We start from the raw sequence: 22,030 nt of genomic DNA, 5'->3' as shown, positions 1-22,030 counted from the left end.
TTTTTTTTATTAATAAATAAATATTATAGGACATTTTTACACAGATTGACTAAGTACCACGGTAAGCCCAAGGAGGCTTGTGTTATGGGTACTCAGGCAACGATATATATAATATATAAATACTTAAATACATAGAAAACACCAATGACTCAGGAACAAATATCTGTGCTCATCACACAAATAAATGCCCTTACCGGGATTCGAACCCAGGACCATCGGCTACACAGGCAGGGTCACTATTACCCACTAGGCCAGACTAGTCGGCAATTATGATTAAACTACATACAAAAGGACCCATATTTCCGATTGTTTTTTGGTAGGTAAGTAAATAAGAAATTAGAAGTGAAAAAACACAGATGATATTTTAAGATATTTACATTTTTATTACAAAATCAACATTAACAAGTAAAGAACACATACTGGCCATTAATGACAGTCAATAACAAAACTCATTATAAAATTACAAAAATGGTATAAAACCACAATAAAACTAATCAATACCTATGCTTTTGTCTGACTGAGATACAATGGATTAATTAATTGTATGTTTGTATGTTAGTAGCCAGTCTTGTCCGCGTCGTAACTACTCCTCTGGCTATCATATTGAGCTGAAAAAGAAAAAACGCCGTTACGTTTTTTTATAGCAAAGTTTTGTAAAGATTTTTGCTTTAGTGAAAATACTAGGCGTTGACTCAAATGTCGCCGTGCGTGGGTGTAATGTAGCCAGATTGAATAACATCATTTTGACAAGTAATTTTTTGAAATTTCTGTTTGTTAGAAAAAGACAAAAAATAACAGACGTTTTTAAAAGTGCGAGATAAGCGCTACGAGCGTAGCCGATAACACGGGTAAAACCGTATGTAGCGAAAAGCGCCTACGAACATAGGACCCGCCAGCCTAGCTGCCTAGCGGGTCACTGTACTGGCAGTGAATGCGTTAAAGTATACAACGCGCTTGTTACAAGTGTATATGTCTTCTTACTAACTAAGGCCGTACACTTACTTGCTAAAACCATGGAATAAAAAAAACATACCACCATTCGCAGCCGTGAGCTGTCAGCTCTTCAGTATGGGAATGCAATGGAATGGAGGCTTTGAGTCCAAGTATGTGCATAAACTGACAGACCACATGAGAGGTAGGAGATAGTGAAGTGTCTACTAGAATCTGGAGCAGCCCAGCTGAGTAAATATAACGAGTGGTGTCAAAAACTTACCACCATTCCCAGCTGTAAGCTGCAAGCTCTTTAAAATCGCCTCCGGGATCGGCGGCGGGGTGGGGAGGTGGTCTCCCTCGGCGTGGTACCCGTTCTCGTCGGCGGTGTACGTCACTGAATACGTCTGTCCGTCATCACCGACGTACGAGTAGGAGCCGGAGACTTGGAGCGAGCCTTCTTCGGGCTTGGAGCCGGGGATGACGCGGCCTAGGAAAAAGGGGATTAATGTAGATTTGCGATTCAAGGCTTTCCTCTACAGTATACAGTATGGTGTAAAGAGGAGTGGGTTTTAAGGCTATTTCCATTGCGCTGTGGTGTGCCCACAATTATAGCGTTTTTAGTGTTCTGTTTTAAGATTTGCGAAAGCGACGAACTACGGTGATTGTCTCTGTATTACAACCATTCTTTTCACACGAATGAAGCCCTAAAAGCCAAGTGGCTTTTACACATTCCATCAATTCCATGGTGTTGGTAGATTGACGCAGCAATTGATTATTTTCAGCTACATAGACTATTCGAAAGTGCTTGTTGCCTTATTGCTAGGCCTACTTGAATATAGGATATTTTGAATATTCCCTCAGATGTTTGCGAACTGCATTGGCGTTCCGAGGTATCTAACGGCTACCCACAGAAAATAATGATAAATTAACCAACCTTCCTGCTGAGCCTTGGTGCCGTCGCTGGTCTCATAAGCATATCGGAAACCCTCCTCGTTGATTTCGTTGTCGAACCTTAGGATCTCAGCCTGGCTGCTGGCTGAGGCGCTGGCTGAGGCACTAGAGTAGCTTTGAGCTTGAGCGTTGAAACCTGAAAGATAGAAGAGGAATTTAAAAATCTAGGTTTAACAGTTTTAAATTTGAGGGGTGCCCAAGGAGAGTTTTTATAATATAAAATTTAAAACATTCGCTTTTTGAACAAAAATTAAAACATATCGATTAAGTGTCTCTTGTCCAGGAAATCGATGAATGGAAAATATCTAATAACGATGATGTGTAAGGTTTTTTATGCTTCCTGGATCGAGCCAAGCTTAGAAGTCTACAGGCCTGCCCTGAGACCACCGGCGTTGGCGTTAGAAATTTAAAAAAGACAGCTGTAGTACGGGGAAACGAGCAAGAACTATCATCAAGTAGACTTACCTCCTTGGCTCTGTTGTGCTCCCTGGACCGAACCTCCCTTAGGGGTCTGTAGGGCGGCGCTGGAGCCGCCTGAAGACCTGGCGTTGGGAGGCAGGTACACATTGTCTAGACGCGCCGCGGAAGCCACGGAAACCAGGGCAAGGACGGCGAACTGGGAATAGAAACAAAAGATCAGGATTCAGGAACCGGTTTTGTGGGAGCTTTATAACTTGTGATAGGTATCCTAAAACCTAAATGGTCACACATTGTACTGTGGAATGAGCTCCCAGACGTGATTTTTGAGGGGCTACTGTATGGGCTTCTTTAAGAAAGGAGTGCAGGTTTTTAAAGGGTCGGCAACACGCTTGTAACACCCCTGGAGTTACAGGTGTTAAGACTACGGTGACCGCTTTACCATCAGGCGGGACGTATGCTTGTTTGCCACAGAAGTGGTCTAAATACACACACTCTTTTTAAAAATGTTCTTACAATAACATTATTCATTGATTGAAAAAAATAAGCAGTACCCAAAGCGTAAAAACGGGAACCTATTACTAAGACTCCGCTATACGTCCGTCTATACGAGTGATGGCAGGTGGACTAAAATGTTAACGGAATGGTGGCCGCTTTCGAATGAAAGAAGCCCCTGGCGTCCATCGGCTCGTTGGGTGGACGACATCCGGAAGGTTGCGGGTCACTTCTGGATGAGATTAGCTCAGGACCGGGACAAGTAGCGTACTGGAAGAGAGGCCTATGCTCAGCAGTGGGCGATAAAGGGCTGATATGATGATGATGATTTAGTCATTTAGTCATTTATTCAATATTGCATTGTCATGTACATAATAAGGTGTTACATTTTATATAGCCAGTTCATGACACCCTGTAAGGGCACACAATAGTACAGTTTTCCTATTCTATTAATTCTAATTTACACATTGCAATTAATAACATAAATTAATTTAGTAACTTCAACAATAGCAACGTCAACAATGCACCGATACAATAATTTCTGATTGAATTAACTTGTCAAATTATTATAATTATTATTTATTTAATGAATGTCAATTAATATTAAAGTGATACAGTCTTACACTAATTCGGTGTCATATTTATCTAACGTATTATCTTCCAGGAATGATTCGACTGTGTAATAACAATTTTCTATTAATAGGCTTTTCAGTTTAGAGTTAAAAGTTTTCTCATTTAGTTCGTATTTGATAGCATTAGGGATTTTATTAAAAATTTGGATACATTTATACTGTGGTCCATTCTTATACATAGCTAAGTTAGGTCTAGGTAGTAGCAGCTTATTTCTATATTGACTTCTAGTTTAACACGTATCGACTTTTAATGGAAATAATTCTGTGTGTTGTCTGACAAATTGTACAGCCTCCATTATGTATATTGAGGGCAACGTTAACAGTTTAAACCGTATAAAGTGAGGGCGGCAGCTGTTAGGAATGTGTACGTTCGCTAAGATTCGTATACACTTTTTCTGTAGGATGAATATATCTTTGGCGTCTGTGCTATCTCCCCAGAGAAGTACGCCATATCGGAGGCCAGAATAGATATAAGCAAAATATACTGATAAAGCCGACTCAAAATCCGTGTTCGCTTTTAATATACCAAGAGCGTAGATAAATTTGATTATTCTTGTTGATGATGATGATGATACGTCCGTCTGTCACCAGGCTGTATCTCATGAACCGTGATAGCTAGACAGTTGAAATTTTCACAGATGATATATTTCTGTTGCCACTATAACAACAAATACTAAAAACAGAATAAAATAAATATTTAAGTGTTGGCTCCCATACAACAAACGTATTTTTTTGCCGTTTTTTGCGTAACGGTACGGAACCCTTCGTGCGCGAGTCCGACTCGCACTTGGCTGGTTTATTATGACTTAACGGTCTTAACCTCATTTCAAATTAATTCACATCAAATCATTCCAAATGAAGATACTTTAAAAAGCTGCACGCGAAATTGGCCAAGCAAAAAGTCAACTGATGAATGATAAGAACATACATGTTTATTTGGCTAATCCATTGCTTAAGAGGCCGGTGTCGATTTTAGTCGCAAAAATGTAAAATTGATAGATTTAATCGATGAAATTGCACACCTTTTGTTACCAAATTAAAATAACAAGTACTGGTTTCTATTAGCACGTCTTCTTATCTTGCCTTTTATCAGATCAATTTTTTGAAAACAGACTCACTAAATTAGTAATGACTTTTTTTTCTGAAGGACGTTTAGGTAAACGCGCGTAAAGCACTGATTTTGTAGCTCTTATTTGTAAATTTCGTAAAGTTTGGACTGCTAAAAATGGTAAATTTGTATTACACATATTCTGTACTTGACCTTTATCAGATTACATTTTTGTTATATGACTTAGAATTCGAGGAAATGAAAGTTAAACGAATTCGATTTTCTCCAGAAATTACTTCAAAACATGTAACAATTTCTCTGAAAATCGACTTACTTTCAACGTAATTTGGATACTTAAACAATCTACAACATTTGCCGAAACTATTCTTATACATCAATTTGTATAATTTACCACCATAATTTTTTGACGAATTTTTAAAAACTGCCCCTTCTCTTCATATATTACCGGTGACGTACGCTCGCGACCTTATTATTAAAAGGCAAGATGAGAAAATGTGCTAATAGAAACCAATACTTGTTATTTAGATATTACGTAACAAAACGTGTATAATTTCAACGATTAAATCTATCAATATTAAATTTTTGCTCCAAAATCGACTACGGCCTCTTAAGTCGGTAAAGGCTTGATTGATGAGATTGATGAGTGACAGCAAGTGGTAAATGGTTCCTTTTGCGTTTAATTAAAAAGTAGGTATTTCCGATTACGATGATTGAATAATCGAGATCGAAGATTTTTATCGACTTATAAATGGGTCATTTGAAGACCAATATAGTAGGTACAGTCACGTCTAAAAATATCGATACGGACAAAGTGCCAAAAATATGTATACATACACTACTTTAATATAAGGTCGTGTATACATATTTTTGGCACTTTGTCCGTATCGATATTTTTAGACGGGGCTGTACCTACTAGATATTTCAATGCGTTTGGGGGTCCTTAACATTGGACCCACGTAAGTTAGCTAAATATTAGACTTTGACACATGAGTGAACGTTTACGATTCCTATTTATTTTAAATTATTTAAAATCAACTTAATTAACTTACAATTTTATTCAAATAGGTAAATATTATTAATTTCAAAAAATATATGCATTCATAAAAAATCTACCTACCTATATTATTTATGCAGTAATTACCTATTTATGAAATTAGCACACTGCAACAATCGCAGTTCGATGTTTTGTACTAAAAATATAAAGGACTATTTTACGGATATTACGAATTATTATAACATATAACTTGTAAAATTGTATGCTCTATATGCATAATATTGCTATGAATATTCCAGATCAAGATGATCTTATTATAGGTACTCGTACAAGCTCAAACACAAACTAGATGACAAAACGACTGAAGGTCAAAGGACAGATCTCAGAGCTTAGTACTCTGTTGCAATCGCTCGGTTTCCCTTTACCTTCTGCCCTGTTCAATGCACTGAGCCACAGAATAAAATATAATTTAGTACTAACAAACTAGAAAAACCATCAAAAGTATGGCTAGAACAAAAGTGATCCTACAGGAATTGAGTTAGGCCGTGAACAACTCAACTGTATTTAGGTTGTACATACAGCGTATTGTAGACAACGTCAAATTTTATTTTATCCAATCAAAACTTTTGTTTATAGCGGGAAATTGTTTTGGGCAGTCAAAGGTGGAGGCCCCTGCCTCCAGCTACACATGCGATGCATGGTACATTTATGGAGGGAACCCTTAAGGGAAGTAATTAAATGATCAACAGGTTTTAAAACCGATGTGCAAAAAAATAGCAATTAAATCATTTGGACAGCATATATACAAAAATTTTGCTGGCAATAAATAAATGGATGTAATTTAATTGATCTGCAAACTATTCCTAGTTTGATGAACAAAAATATATATATTTGGTCAGCCAAAATGTATACTTGGTCAGCAACTTAAAGTATTTCTAACATAACACTAAACAAGTTCGCAATTAATATGTACTGAGCTGCTCTAAATTGATTTAGAACATCCACCATTAATCAGTTTAACAATCAGTGGGTAAGCGGATTATTTCATTTTGGATTACAATTTACCATCCGCAAAAATTGGTTAGCTGAAAAATCAGTTGATCAGTAAATTTCTAACCAAACTAACCTACCCCCTTTGCTGATCAGATGATTTTATAAACAAAAAAATATTGGCCATCATTTGATTACTTCCCTTTCATTTTGTCCTTCAAAAAACTTACTGACCCTTACTGACCTAAAGGGACCCACTGACTATCAGTCCGCCGGACGATATCGGCCTGTCAGTTAAAACAAAAATTTGACAGTTCCGAACAACTGACAGGCCGATATCTTCCGGCGGACTGATAGTCAGTGGGCCCCTTAACTCTTTGTTGGAGAGGGTGTATTCAAGGGTAAAAAATTATAAAATTACAATCTGGACCGTATGGTGAGGGGTGAGGGGGCCTGGACGCAACTGCGGCGGGGTAGAGCAGCTGTTTTCAAGAATAAATTTTTCTTGATTTCCCAGGCACTTTTTTTTCTTAGACTGTATTCATCTTACACGGAGTTACATAGGTCTTTCATTTAAATAATCACAATTATTTAGCAGCGGCGCTAGTGAGCACGTTGGTGGGCTCTTTACCTGCTGTCCCATAAAATGCACTGAGCTCAAGTTCAACTGTTCCCTTTCTCATGTCGCTCGAAAGGTCATGTGAATGTGAACCTACTTACCCTACGCAAAGATAGATATAACTCCGTAATAGATGGATACAGTCTAAGGAAAAAACGTGCCTCGAAAATCAAGAAAATTTGATTCTCGTTCAGAGGGCGCTACTAGCTTTGGCCTAAGGTCGTATAGATGGCGATGACGGTTTCGTTTGTTATTTAACAATTTTAACGCATATCAGTGAAAGAACATGGGTCAAAATCATAAAAATAATTAATGCAAATAAAAAAATCATTTATCCATATTTAAATACATTATATCGTACTTTTATAAATATTTATTTTCAGTTTTAAAGTGTGTCAACAGATGGCAGTGAATTTACTGGGGTTACAAAATTTACTATGACAGTACCGCTCTAGTATAAGTTACTCTATGCCCTACGCTACGGTCTAGTTTTAGACCTAGAACATTGGAGTCTCATCGTGGTTGCTAATGCTGTTATTATTTATTTAGTTTCTTGAAGTAATAAAATATTATAATATCAATATTTTTAATTTAATAAGTACCTATACTTACGAGTATGTTGTTTATCTTGACTTAGAATTTTTAGTTTCACGATCGTACATGCTTTTTAAGGTTCCGTACCCAAAGGGTAAAAGCGGGACCCTATTACTAAGACTCCACTGTCTGTCTGTGCTGTCCGTCTGTCTGTCACCAGGCTGTATATCATGAACCGTGATAGCTAGACAGTTGAAATTTTCACAGACGATCTATTTCGGTTGCCGCTATAACAACAAATACTAAAAAGTACGGAACCCTCGGTGCGCGTGTCCGACTCGCACTTGGCCGGTTTTTTTTATATTGGTGAGCAATAAAGAATTTTTGTATTGTTGTACATAAATTTAGACATAGGTCTGAAACTGAAAGTGTAAAATTATTAGCACTTATTACAAAACGTCAAAATACTATTAACACATACAGAAACTATGCGCTAGCAATACTAAATCGTGACACAATAATTATTTCACAACCCCAGCACTGTACAAACGCACTGAAAAACTGCACTACACTACGTAACACAAAGGACTAAATTGTAACACAAAATAACAGAAACTACTAACGTATTTCATGGTGATGTGAGCTCGAAGGGAGATGACACTAAAATGTGCCTAAACTGAAGATACTAAGCATATTTATACCATCTTCAGTTCAATATTCCAATGATATAGGATCGCATTTTATTTACTTTATAAAACTCGTATCATTACACTAAAATTATAGAAAAAAGAGCTCTAAAACATTAAGAATAGAGTTTAGATTCTTATGTAACGGCTAGCTCAATATGAGATTAATAAGAGGTTGAAATCGTACGTTCTTTCCTGATCCCTTTTACTAGCAAGGTCTTTATAGCTGTTGATATAAATTCGATATTCGCGTGTTTTCCATAGTTATTAATGTGAGTGTAATTATTTTATGTTATTTTTAATTGGATGTGTATTTTAAATACGTTAATGGATGCTAATTTGTTGCAACTGAACTTTTCGATGTCCCTCGGTGCTCTATACTTATCACGAATATTTATCGATCAATGTCGATGGTTCGGAAGCTGCTATGTGTGAATTTATGAAGCTATTGGATTTCTATTAGGTGTAAGTACACGCTGCCATATTAGAAATCCTTATTTTAATCAAAATGTACCTAATGAACGAATGAAATGAATCTTAAACTGAAATAAATAAAATAAATAAAAATATATTTACCAACACAAAAAACAATGAAATTTTTTTTATACTACGTCGGTGGCAAACAAGCATACGGCCCGCCTGATGTTAAGCAGTCTCCGTAGCCTACAATACAATTGCGAGTACAATAAAGAATCAGACAGAATAACAAATATTTGTGCAGTAAAATGGATGAGACTCAGCGAGACCGCTGATTTTCAGTCCCCAACCAAAAACTTAAAGCTAATTCTTAACTAAGTTATTAAATAAATAACTAACCTAACTTACTTACTAACTAACCAGGCGAATAGTTCGCTAGAAAGAAATAGAAATAATGTACTAAAAGTACTGTATGTAAAAGTGACCAAGCCCTCGAAGTGGCCAAACACGTCTATAATAACAAAATATTACTTATGTGTGACATCTTCTTTTCCTGTCCCTCTTCCCAGTTTATCTGGGGTGGGTCTCCTTGTGATCCTTGTATGCCTGCGCCAGAGTGCTCTGTTCTGGCTTGTCTGCGTACTCAGGCTCTCTTTCCGGATCTCTTTCTGCATTCTGAATTTCTGACCACCAGGTGTTGGGTGGTCTTCCCCTTCTTCGGGACAATATTAAGTGACATCAATTTCAGTTAATCCATACTATCCATACTAATATTATAAATGCGAAAGTGTGTCTGTCTGTCTGTTACCTCTTCACGCTTAAACCACTGAACCGATTTGGTTGAAATTTGGTATAGAGATCGTTAGAGTCCCGGGGGAAGGACAGCATAGGGTAGTTTTTATCCCAGAAGTCATCCTTTAGGGTGGTGAAAAGGGGGGCGTGGAAGTTTGTATGGGGTGGCCTTGGGTTCGAAACGTCGGGATGATAAATTCTATATACGCGATATAATCCGTTTTCATACTTTTATTTAATATTGTATGAGCTTTATAGGCATGCGTATGCGCCTACTAGCTGCGTTTTTTAAGCACGATCTAGGACCGTGATAGATTGTATAAGTTAGTTTGTAAAACTAATATATTATGTATCGACCCAGTGGGCCAGTCTCATTAAGGCAAACAGCTCTGCTGAAGATGAACGAGGATACGCTTAATGTTTTATTGATGGGTGGGCCTATAAAAGGTTGTGTGGCAAATAAAGTAAAGAAGGTTTACTTAGATGAAATGTTCCTTTAAAATAGTTAAAAAAGTTCTTTAAACAAGTTATTTCAACCTTGGACTAGGTAATACCAAAGATAGATATAACTCCGTAATAGATGGATACAGTCTAAGGAAAAAACGTGCCTCGAAAATCACGAAAATTTGATTCTCGATCAGATGGCGCCACTAGTTTTGGCCTACTCTCGTATTGAGGGCGTTGACGGTTTCGTTTGTTATTTATAATTCTAACGCATAATCAGTAAAAGAACATGGGTCAAAATCATATAAAAATAATTTTAAAGTATTTTAGTTTTAAAGTAGTTTTTATAGATTGCAGTGAATTTACAGTGGTTACAAAATTTACTATGACAGTACCGCTCTATCTTATTTTATCCTCTTTGGTAATACACAAACAGGACTAGGTAATACAGGACGGACACGCTATACATCAAAAATCACTTGCGTTTCTATGTGTATGTCTGTACACGCGTCATGCGTCATAGTGTGAGTAAGTTGTTTAAAAATAGTGCGGGCCTAGCCAGGGTGACAATCGCTATCGCTTCGCCATCGAATCGCTTTGTGTCTCTCTATCACTCTTCCATATTAGTTTGACAGTGACAGTTGCGTTTCGTTCGTAGCGTTAGCGATTGGCATGTTGTCTACGGGGCCTGAGCGGCCGGCAAACGGCCGTCAATCTGCTGTCGCGGGGCGAGGTAATTCGAGTCGGGGCGGGGCGGTGCGTGGCCGTTCTGTATGATAATACTATTCCTTATTCTGTGATAATACGGACTGTTAGGGTCGGCAAACACGCATGTACCTGCCACCTCTGGAATTGAAGGCGTACATAGACTACGTAGTGTACGGAGACTGCTTAACAGGCGGGCCGTATACTTGTTTTTCACCGACGTAGTATAAAAATACGCGTGATTTAACTAGAACGGTCCGGATCGGGACGAGGCGTTTGACACTTCGTTTTCTTTTTTTTTCACAAATATTCTTTTTTTTTGGTAAATATGTAGGTAGGTACTTTATATAGTACATTTAGCAGTTACTCGGTTAATTATGGAACGGAATGTATCTGTATAAAAGCTTTGAACGATACTTAAGTGATTACGACAGGTTCAAAGCTAACAACAGTACACAGTTAAGAAACAGACTCCGCCTAATCTACATAAAGGTACCGTTCGGATTCAGACTACCCAACTCGACATAACTGCCGACTGCATTACAGTCGCAAATGTCAGATTTTTGTAGCTTGTTACTAATAGCTGGGTGCTTAGCCTAGGTGAAAATCAATAGGGTAGTTGACACATGTTGAATTGTATAACGTATAACTAAATCTAGTTGAATAGATAAAAAATGAGCAATTTATCACAATAAATTGGAGACTTAAAAAATATATGAGAATAATAAAAAATACTAGACCTCAGTTTTGAAAAAAAAAGTTTTTTTTTTAACTTTCAAATAGGAAAAAAATAACGGCACCATTCGACTCCTTACATTTTATTTAAAAAAATATTGTACAGCAATAATATACATAAACGCAGCATTTCACCGACAAAATCGCAATTTCCTTGTATTCCGTACATCGAAACGGCTTCTAAGCAAAGCGGCTTCTAAGCAAAGTGACACAGTGACGTCACGATGTGTTGCCATTTTGTTGTGTAAGTAAAGTGCGGGTGCCAGACTTTGACCATCATTTGTGACTTTTGTATTGCTCTAAGCCAATGGGTCCCATATAGACATTTGATCCTCAAAACAAACCTGATCGACTGATACCATACATTCTTTTGTCAACTACTCAATTGTACTACGACAACGAAACGCTTTGTCTCTCTACCACTCTTCCATATTAGTGCGACAGTGACAGTTGCGCTTTGTTCGCTACGGAGCGTAAACGATTAGCATTCACCCAGAAATGATGATCAAGAAACCGATTCTAATTAAACAATTTGTTATGATTTTGAACTGGTTTAAATACGACCTTAATGAACGTTTTAGTGATTGGCGTGCATCTCACGCACGATTTTCATTTCACCGTAATACTCCGTATGCACAAATCCGCGTCAAGGTCGTATCAAAATATTATTATTATTTATTTATTGATTAACAATATTACAATTGTGTCTGAATATTGACTACATCTAATACCTAATCTAACATGTGTCAATTTAACTACGGCAAAACAAGAAATTACAAAATGCCATAACAAAATATCACAGTTCAATACAAAATAGGATCAAAAAAATTATTACAAAATAATTATTAAAATTTATTGAATTAATTAACGTTGCCAATTGTCGGTAAAATATTTAATGAATGTCGGTAAATAAGATCAAAACCGTAAATAAATTCGGCTTATCCATCTCAACCCCCTAATTTCCCCGTAAATAAGAAATAAGCGATTATTCAAAGTGTTTGCGGTAGGAATTGCTATGTGTTCCAAATTTAAGGTATCTGCGTCAAATGGTCTCCGAGAAAAACGCATTTTACAGATTTGCATCACCGAAATTATCCCATAAGTGCTTTATAAAACATCTCGCTCGCACTAATGAGCCAGTACGAGCGAGATGCATGGAAAGTAAGTTACGCTCACGCTAGCGAATGTCAGTCAAACCATGTCAGACTGGTGGTACTGTTTTCCTTATGTTTTCTGTGCATTAGTATCATCTCTGGTCTAGATTGTAAATCGCTTGGACTAGTTTAAACTAAAGGTCACGCCGCCGTTTTGTTAGTACAATCGCCATCAGATAAATCTGAGCGGCCAACGTGCTCACAAATATCTGTACACGGCTTTATTACCAAGGCGTTTAACTACCTATGTGTTCTGTTGGTGTTCAGCGGGCTTAGCACGGTAGCATTTTTATCGCCTGTTACCATGCCTGTCACGTTCTAACAAGTAGGTAAGTGCGAAAGTGACAGGCATAGTGACAGGTGATAAAAGTGCGACCGTGCTTAGCCCGCTGGAGTCATGAGTTGTCTTACTGTCCGCGCGCCAATTCCGTGCATTCGGAGGTCGAGGAAGTGGGGGGGTGTGCGCCGCGCCCGTACGTACAAAATGACACGACTCTGTCATGACGCCTAACATTCCTCAGCCGTGCACGGAATTCGCGCGCGGATAGTACCTGAGGCAATGCATTTTTAATTTTTTCCTTTATTTTAGAATTTAGTTGGGAAACGTCAAGAATTTCTTCTCTGGTCATTATTTTGCATTTAAAGGTAAAATTAGTTAACGAATAGTTCCGAAATACCGTGGAAATACCGACCTTAAAGCGAGACACGATCCAAATGTCACCACTCGTCGCGTTTTGAAAGAGATCAGATTAGATGCGGCAAAAAGGAATTAGAAATAGTTTCTGGTTCAATTTAAAAAAAACCGACCAAGTGCGAGTCGGATTCGCGTTCCAAGGGTTCCTTACATTACACAATTTAAACAAATGTATTTTTTATGTGAAACATGAGTGAAATGTCTTTAAAAAACCCGTAGGGGTCGGATCAAAAACTAAGTAATTAAGTCCGACTCACGCTTGACTGCACATTTCTAATAGGTTTTCCTGTGATCTATAGGTAAAGATCTATTTTGTGTATTTTTTTCAAAATTTTAGACCCAGTAGTTTCAGAGATAAAGGGGGGAATGCTCATTCTAAACTGTTTCTCCTAAAATTATAAAAAAAATGTATTTGAGATTCTCGCAATGAGCTCTTTCATTTGATATGTAACACGTTATAGTTTGAAAAACTTTATTTTTTAATTTTCACATTTACCCCCCAAAAGTGGCCCCCGTGTTTAAAATTTATTTGTTTACGTTACATGTCCGTCTTTGGGTTACAAACTTACATATGTACCAAATTTCAATTTAATTGGTCCAGTAGTTTCGGAGAAAATAGGCTGTGACAGACGGACAGACAGACAGACAGACGCACGAGTGTGCCTATAAGGGTTCCGGCCGTTTTTTCCTTTTGAGGTACGGAACCCTAAAAATGGGTGATTTTTTTACTTTTTCTTCTCACTCGTTGCCATGGTTACGTTCTCCTGGGTCACTCTTTAAGAGCTGATTTTAAGGCATTCACCAAACGCGCTTTTCTGTTATAGCTAATAGGAAAGGGGACGGCCGCTTCTTCATACAAACGTAGTCCCCATTTTCCTCTCTGGAAAATATTCTCTATTGACACTATGGAAAATATTCTTAGATAATTTAATGTATGCCCTTTAAACTAATGATATGGCCATATGTTTGACTTATTTCGATGTTTTGATTATTGTAAAAATTTGGCGCGAAAAACAGATTTCATACAATTTTTTTAAATGCTCCTAACTATAGGTATTATAATAATCTAGCACAAACTGTTAACAACCCGCAAATATCTGCTTAGGGGGCGCCACTAGCGCAAACTGTAAACAAACCGCCTTGATGCATCAATGTCGTATTTATTCGTAACAAATAATCTGTGAAAACTTGTCAAAAAACTGTTTCAGGCATAATATATTTTAAGTTAATACGCAATGGTTTACGGTTTGTGATAGTGCTGCCCCTGGCGGCAGAACATTGCATTATTACTCCCTATTACTAGCATGGAGACTATATAAAGAAGCCAAATCTCTATGTATGAAAAGTGTCCATCAAAAAACAGTAATTAGGCGGCGCCACCATACACCGAAATACTACCAAAAACAACCTACGTAATTTGGTCGGGTTATTTGTTGCCTTACATGTTATACTCACGTCCCAGAGCCTAACTAGCGCCACCGGAGAGATTAGGAACTATTATTTAAAGCTGAAAGCGGTCACGTTTGCAACAATGAGGGCTAACGCGTATGAATTCGCCGCTAGGGGCGCTAGTGTAGATGGTGGTCTTTTCCATAGTTCGAAATGTCAAATGTCACTTGTCACTTCAATGACTGACAGCTGTTCTTTAGTCTTTTGGACCACCATCAACAGAGGCGCCAACTGGTGAGCAAAAAAACGATAGCCCTCATTCTGTCATAAGAGATTGGCATCCTTTCTATACCATCCATAATTACTAGGCTACACTCGCATTATTTGGTGACACGCCTAATGTGTTAGGTACAAATTTTGAAGCATGACACCCAGGAAAGCTAGTGAATTAGGGCCTTTTAAATGGGACCTCACGGCTTCACGGCTTCGGCGGCTTTGCCGTGAGGCCCATTTAAAAGGCCCTAATTCACTAGCTTTCCGGGTGTCTTCAAAACTTATATCACCGAATAGGCTTGTCACCAAATGTGCCATTTTCAACCAAAAGGGTACTTATTGTCGCTTGTCAGTAAGGCGCTATTTCCATATAGCTTCAATTAAAAATCAACCTTATCAAACTAGCATTATTTGTGACGTTTTCAACCAAAAGGTACCACATTGTCGCTTGTTTTTTTTTTTTTTTTTTTTTTTTTTTTTTTTTTTTTTTTTTTTTTTTTTTTTTTTTTTTTTTTTTTTTTTAACAAGCGACAATGTGGTACCTTTTGGTTGAAAACGTCACAAATAATGCTAGTTTACCCTATACTAGGCCATCAACGCTAAGCTATGAACTATAATGTTGCAGCCATATTGACAGCCTTCTTGACCTTACTATAATGTTACGAGTTACGAGTATTCCACTTGGTCACGTTTCGTGACAGCTGGCGGATTATTGATTAGATCATTGATTGCTTTGCCCTAGAAAAAACATTAAACATTTGGTCTCCCTTTCTCTTTGCATTTGTGTTATATCTCCCTTTCTATCTTGACGTTAATCCGAATTACGTTTATAGCCTTATTTATTTAAAATATATAAGTTGTGTCACGTAAGTCACGTTACCTTTGGCAACACTAAATAAACAGAACAGCTTCAGATTTACTTTAATGTAACTAAAGTTTGTGTCATCCTGAGTACAAATCTCATTCGCGCAGAGAAAAAATAATTATCTTCAAAAAACTGACAAAAATATGTAAGTATCACTACATAAAACAAGGTCGCTTCCTGCTGTCTGGATGGATGTCTGTCCCTATGTATGCTTAGATCTTTAAAACTACGCAACGGATTTTGATGCGGTTTTTTTTTTTAGATAGTGTGATTCAAGAGGAAAGTTTATATGTATAATACATCAGCATTGCACCCGTGCGAAGCCGGGGCGGGTCGCTAGTTACGTACAGATGTGCAAGCTGTGGATTGTTACAAAAAAGTGAAAAAGTTAAGATATTTCTGGCGAATTTTTACAAGAAATACTTAAAGAAAATTTTCAATTTTTTTACATATTATCCAGTTTAACAATTTTTGAACATTTTCTGTCGGAATATCAATGTTAAATATTTATAATCTTGTAAGTTTTCAAACTAAGGTTAGTTTAAGCAACAATACAAGTATATATACCATGTCAATAAGGGCAGCTTATATCAAAGAAATATCTAAGAAAATGGCGAGGGAGAAAATATCGTACCCATATCAATTTACAATTTAAATACATACAAACATACATTGTGTTCGTCAGTTACTGACATACACGGAAAAAAAAACTTTGGTAGGAATGACAAACCCGTTTTGTAAACGGCGTTGTCATTATAGGTGCTAGCTATATTTTACATCTCCATGGTAATATTAAATTGTAATTCCCTCAAATTACTATATAAAATAACTAAAAAATTTGTTGTCCTGGGACTTAGAAAATTAGTGATTATTACTATTTATTATTGGATTAAATGAACCTTTTTTTCAGTGTAGTTGCACCTGCCGCATCTATTCTTTTATAGTTTAATGCCTCAAATAACGATTTCGGTGCCAAAAAGCGCACGTTTCAGTTGCTAACAATTACCATTTCTTATTATCCTTCTCACAGTCTCATTTAAAATCTGACCTTAAGTTAATTCTTTAGAGTTCAATTTTCTTTGTCCGCTTAATTCTAAAAAAGGAATTTGCAAGCGTTTTAAAAGAAACTTTAAATGATTGTGTTAGGGTTGTTTTTAATTTGAAAGGCAATTCTAGATGATCTTTGCGATAGGATGTAGAGCACATGCTCCGGAACAACGTATAATAGACTTTAACTGATGCAATTCTCAACAATGCTCTTAAATCATTGTCATTTTGACATTCTTGGAATAACTGTAGCATGGAGACTATATATATGGAGACTGTGGTATGTTCGTGGAGGCGCGTACGGACTGCTTGGGTGCGTTCCAACAGCCTCGTGCGCCTAGTGTTAGATTCGCCTGCTTGCGCCTTCTGGAAACATTGGGACAATGTACATATGGGATCCAGAGGCTTAGATTATAAGTTATTATAAGTTAGTACTTATAGGTTTAACTAACATAGGCTTAAGGGAATGTACACTAAAACTATGAACATGGTCTGAAATAAAATATATTGATTGATTGATATACAAAAGAAAAACCTCTATGCATAAAAAGTGTCCATCAAAAAACGGTAATTAGGCGGCACCACCATACACCGAGATGAAATATCAAAGACGTTTTCACATTGTCCGATCCGATATCGGATGTAGGAATTGTAGGATCCTACATCCGCTAGGTCAGGCCGCGACGGCGCGCCCGGGCGCCGTCTTTAACGGTCACGCACACTACAGCATACATTATGCTTACACATACGCACACAAACAAATATTATCGGTCCGACAGCTGACGGGGGGCTCCGACATGGCTAAATTTATCGGAAGCACCTTTCCGATATCGGATGTCGGAAGGCGCCTATGACAAAAACAGCTGAAGAGTGCCATGTCACGTAATTTTTTTATACTACGTCGGTGGCAAACAAGCATACGGCCCGCCTGATGTTAAGCAGTCTCCATAGCCTATGTACGCCTGCAACTCCAGAGGAGTTACATGCGCTTTGCCGACCCTAACACTCCTCTCCCTCGAGCTCTGGCAACCTTAGGTACTCACCGGCAGGAACACAACACTTTTAGTAGGGTCTAGTGTTATTTGGCTGCGGTTTGTTCCCCCTCCCCCATTTCATCTCTATATTATTATACCTTTATGGTTCATGTCATACCCCAGTCTACCTAGCGCCACCGGAGAGATTAGGAACTATTATTTACCGCTGAAATCTGGTCACTTGCAAGTTCTGCCATAAGAGATTGTCGTCCTTTCTATCGTGTGCGTAACTCACTTTTTAATACAGTTGCTCAAACAGTGCTACTTTACGTAGCGTGTTCGAACTAACTTGAAATTATAAAACCCTATCCATAAGATAATATAAGAACTTAACTTTTCGTTGTCATCATTGCTATTCAAATGGGACAGGCGGTTACATTTTCATTGTAATTGTTTTAAAGGGCATTTCTATTTTAAATTGTACCGTAAAATCAGGTAACTTTAGTCCACAACTTACAACTTTGGTCCAAAACCAAGTTCCAGTAAAATATGTATAAGTATTTTTCAAATTATATTGAATAGGTATACATATAATACTTATATACTCGGTGGCTAAAAAATAAGTGCATTTCCGTTGCCAGGGAGGTTTTGGGATTATACCACATTATCATCAGCCTGTCCAGGCCGGTTTCGGCCTCGGCGACTGGGTTGTTCTGGTTAGTGAGAGCGACGATCGTGAGCTCTCAGGTGGCTGACGTAGCCTATTTTCGCAGTAAATGTACGACCACACTCACCGCAGGTCAGCACCCCTCCGACAAAATTATAGTTTATGACCGCAGGTGGTCGGGCCTTTAACTGGTCACGCTTCGCGTCGAGTTCGAATCTCCTCTGTTCTGTCGCGAAAAAAAATTTGGCTGTTTTTTTTGCGATTTCGTGTGTTGGTCCCATAGTGAAAGTTGGTCAGTATAATCCCAAAATCTGCTTGACAACGGCCCGTAGCATTTATACGTCATTAACTAATAACCATAAAAATATACGTTACATAATCATGGCGAAACTGATATTTAACTGGTTTTGAACCGAGTCAAGTTCATGTCGTTTGCCGACCGATGAAGGCCAATTTGACAACTCAAAACTGAATCAGCCGATCAGTTTTGGAGATATTTGGGAACACGAACAAACCAACAACGCCTCTCACATCGGTATATAGTTAGTTATAATATCATTTCGTTCCATTTGGAGTTGAAACTCTAGGTCCATGGGGTCCCAGCGCGGACAAGTTGTTTGCAGAAATCGCGAAGCGTCTGGTTGACGTAACTAGTGACCGAAGAGGCGGCTTCCTCGCACGACGTATCAGCATTGCGATACAGCGAGGAAATGCCGCCGGCATCCTTGGTACAATGCCTCAAGAGCCTATTTTAGATTTAAGCTAGTTATTAATTGTTTTGAAAACAAAAAAAGTTATAGTACTCTGTTAAACAAAAGGTATTGTCACAGAATAAGTAATAGTATTACATACAGAACGGCCACGCACCGCCCCGCCCCGATTCGAATTACCTCGCCCCGCGACATGAGATTGACGGCCGTTTGCCGGCCGCTCAGTACTATTTTTAAGCAACTTACTCACACCATGACGCATGACGCGTGTACAGACGTGCCGTTCACACATAGAAACGCAAGTGATTTTTGATGTATGGCGTGTCCGCCCTGTGGTATTGTTTCCTTTATGCAGTGGTTACACTGCTTACTGGTATAGCCCCGAAATAAATAACGGGAACAAGTCCATGACATGGCTGCTTTGGCACGTGCTGTAGTCCGCTCTTAAAAGAAACAAAGAAAAAATCATCTGAGAAAATTCATACTATACATAGTACCTATTAATATAGTATACAGTGTTACTTGAGCCACTGAAAACCTGAGACACCCCAACAGATTTTTTTTATTTTGAACTCATTTTGAGTATTTATTCTTTAATCCGATAAATATTTAAACAAATATTAGATGTTTAGTTTTCCTTTGTTTTACACTAGTACTAGCACCGAAAAGAAAAGGATGAGTATAGTTTTTTCGTTCTTATTTACTGCCAATCAATTCTATTCGACTGGTAATTCTACACAAGATGCTTCGTGGTTTTAGTGACGTCAAACAATTGCTAGTTACCATCGTAAACACTGTCAACTGTCCACTTGCATACCTTACTGCAACGAGATAAGGTTTACCAATGGCCAGTTAAGGGTGATGCTCATTAACGTAATCGTAAAAACGTAACGTGTCAAATGCTAGGATATTGTGGCATTACAAACTTGTAGACTGGGCATGTAAAAATAGTAAAAAATTATAAAAAAATTATGCCCATTAAAATATAGCGCAATCGATTCTCCTATCGATTCTGAACTAACTGTTTTTAGGTTTTCAGTGGGTCATGAAACACCGTGTATATAGTCTGCATCTCAAATGACTTTTTCGTTTAAGACGGTAATCTGATAAAAAAATCCATTGTCTCTTTTTTTGCGAGCTGTCGGCCTTTGTGTGCTATTGTGTGTTGGCGCGTGCCACGGCGCGTGCGACGCTCACCGTCTTAAACGAAAAAGTCATTTGAGAAGATGAAAACTATACCGTCTGGGGTGGTCTGGGGTAACAACTAAAAAGACTGACAAGCTGAGTATAATTCACAATGTATGCACTCTGTAGAAAACCATTTGTTACAACATGTTTTTAGACTAGAAGTGAAAGAGTTTGTGTATCTGGGAACATTATTCACTAGGAACGGTAAGCATGATAAAGATATTGAAAGGAGAGTGAGTGCTGGAAATCGCGTGAATGGGGCACTTAACGCTTTTATGAGCAGCCAGAAGGTGTCGCAAAAGGCACGGTTGGCTGTGCATAGAGGGGTGCTGGTGCCTACACTTATGTATGGTAGCGAAAGTTGGGTATGGCAGAAGAGGCATCAGAGCCAAGTGAATGCAGTGGAAATGAGAGCGTTGAGAAGTGTGTGTGGTGTGAGATTACAAGATAGAATTAGGAACATTGTGATAAGGGAAAAGTGTGGACTGAGCGAAGATGTAGTGACAAAAATTGAGAAAGGTATGTTGAGATGGTTTGGACACGTGGAAAGAATGAGTGAAAGAAGGCTTACAAAGAGAGTGTATAAGGGAGAGGTAGAAACGGGAGTTGGAAGGGGCAGACCTCGGCGGACTTTCTCTGATCAGATCGGGGAAATCCTGAAGAAAGGCCAGGTCAAGAGCACCCTAAACCGGCGAGCGTGTATGAGGAATGTTATGAAAGTGAAGGAAGCGAAAGAGGTATGTCAGGATCGTAGCAAGTGGAAATCCGTGGTCTCTGCCTACCCCTCCGGGAAATAGGCGTGATTATATGTATGTATGTATGTATGTTTTTAGACTATTTTAACCCCATTCAACAAGGAATAAGGTTAAAAATTAAATATACATCCAATGCACTTCTAACTTATTTTGTAAGTAACTATAGTTGGCGGCTACGAGAACAAAAGCAGATAATAGTATTGTAATAATACAATGCCATTGTTAGTACAGGCATTAGCTCAATTGATATGATTCGATCTATACCTCCTATTTCGAAACCTTGGAGTCAGTTCTAAAATAACATTATATTTTTAGGTACAATTATTGGAAATCGTCTAGATAATTCTGCCGTCGTCGTACCTATGTAAGTATGTATTAGTAATCGGTACTATAAAATATGCATAATTGTGGTCTTATAATAATCGTTAAGCAAACAAAACAAGTTTTATAACCAGAAATCCTCTCGTCTTTCAATAGTATTATAATATCTAAGACCCTTCGACAGGGTCAACGTTTTTTAGGGTTCCGTACCCAAAGGGTAAAAACGGGACCCTATTACTAAAACTCCTATGTCCGTCTGTCCATCTGTCTGTCTGTCCGTCTGCCTGTCACCAGGCTGTATCTATCTCATGAACCTTGATACTTGATAGCTACCTATATAGACAGTTGAAATTTTCACAGATGATGTATATCTGTTGCCGCCATAACAACAAATGCTAAAAAGTACGGCACCCTCGGTGGGCGAGTCCGACTCGCACTTGTCCGGTTTTTTCTTTTATACATTTTAGTGCCAGACTTTACTAGCGCCTACTAACTTATGGTCTAAGAAACTTTTTTTTTTTATGTGATATTCAGCAAACGAGCAGACGAGCCGCCTGATGGGAAGCAGTCATCGTCGCCC

General features: G+C 38.1%; 2 protein-coding genes across 2 annotated transcripts in view; both read right to left on the bottom strand.

Moving 5' to 3' along the window:
* Positions 1-527: 527 nt before the first annotated feature.
* LOC134749306 (endocuticle structural glycoprotein SgAbd-3-like) lies at positions 528-8,314 on the bottom strand. The gene is made up of 5 exons (XM_063684204.1): positions 8,258-8,314; positions 2,350-2,500; positions 1,868-2,020; positions 1,214-1,420; positions 528-608 (listed from the first exon to the last, which is right to left on the bottom strand). Exons 1-5 carry the CDS (start codon positions 8,264-8,266, stop codon positions 556-558), a joined length of 573 nt encoding a protein of 190 aa, XP_063540274.1. The 5' UTR covers positions 8,267-8,314; the 3' UTR covers positions 528-555.
* A 7,092-nt stretch (positions 8,315-15,406) lies between these two features.
* The window catches only part of LOC134749607 (NADH dehydrogenase [ubiquinone] 1 alpha subcomplex subunit 11), a 219,711-nt gene continuing 213,087 nt past the window's right edge, over positions 15,407-22,030 (bottom strand). Inside the window, exon 3 of the transcript XR_010128503.1 lies at positions 15,407-15,465. The gene's annotated coding sequence lies outside the window, so the exon portion shown is untranslated. The remainder of the gene's footprint in view (positions 15,466-22,030) is intronic.

Source organism: Cydia strobilella, chromosome 18 (assembly GCF_947568885.1).
Source record: "Cydia strobilella chromosome 18, ilCydStro3.1, whole genome shotgun sequence".
Classification (NCBI taxonomy): domain Eukaryota; kingdom Metazoa; phylum Arthropoda; class Insecta; order Lepidoptera; family Tortricidae; genus Cydia; species Cydia strobilella.
The sequence above is the reverse complement of the archived record's forward strand: the minus strand, read 5'-3'. Positions and strand labels throughout refer to the sequence as shown.

Excerpts from the sequence above, each read along its gene's own strand:
- LOC134749306 (XM_063684204.1), bottom strand. Across the intron at positions 2,021-2,349 it reads AGCACAACAGAGCCAAGGAG|GTTTCAACGCTCAAGCTCAA; the intron begins GTAAGTCTACTT and ends TCTATCTTTCAG. Across the intron at positions 609-1,213 it reads GCTTACAGCTGGGAATGGTG|CTCAATATGATAGCCAGAGG; the intron begins GTAAGTTTTTGA and ends TTTCTTTTTCAG.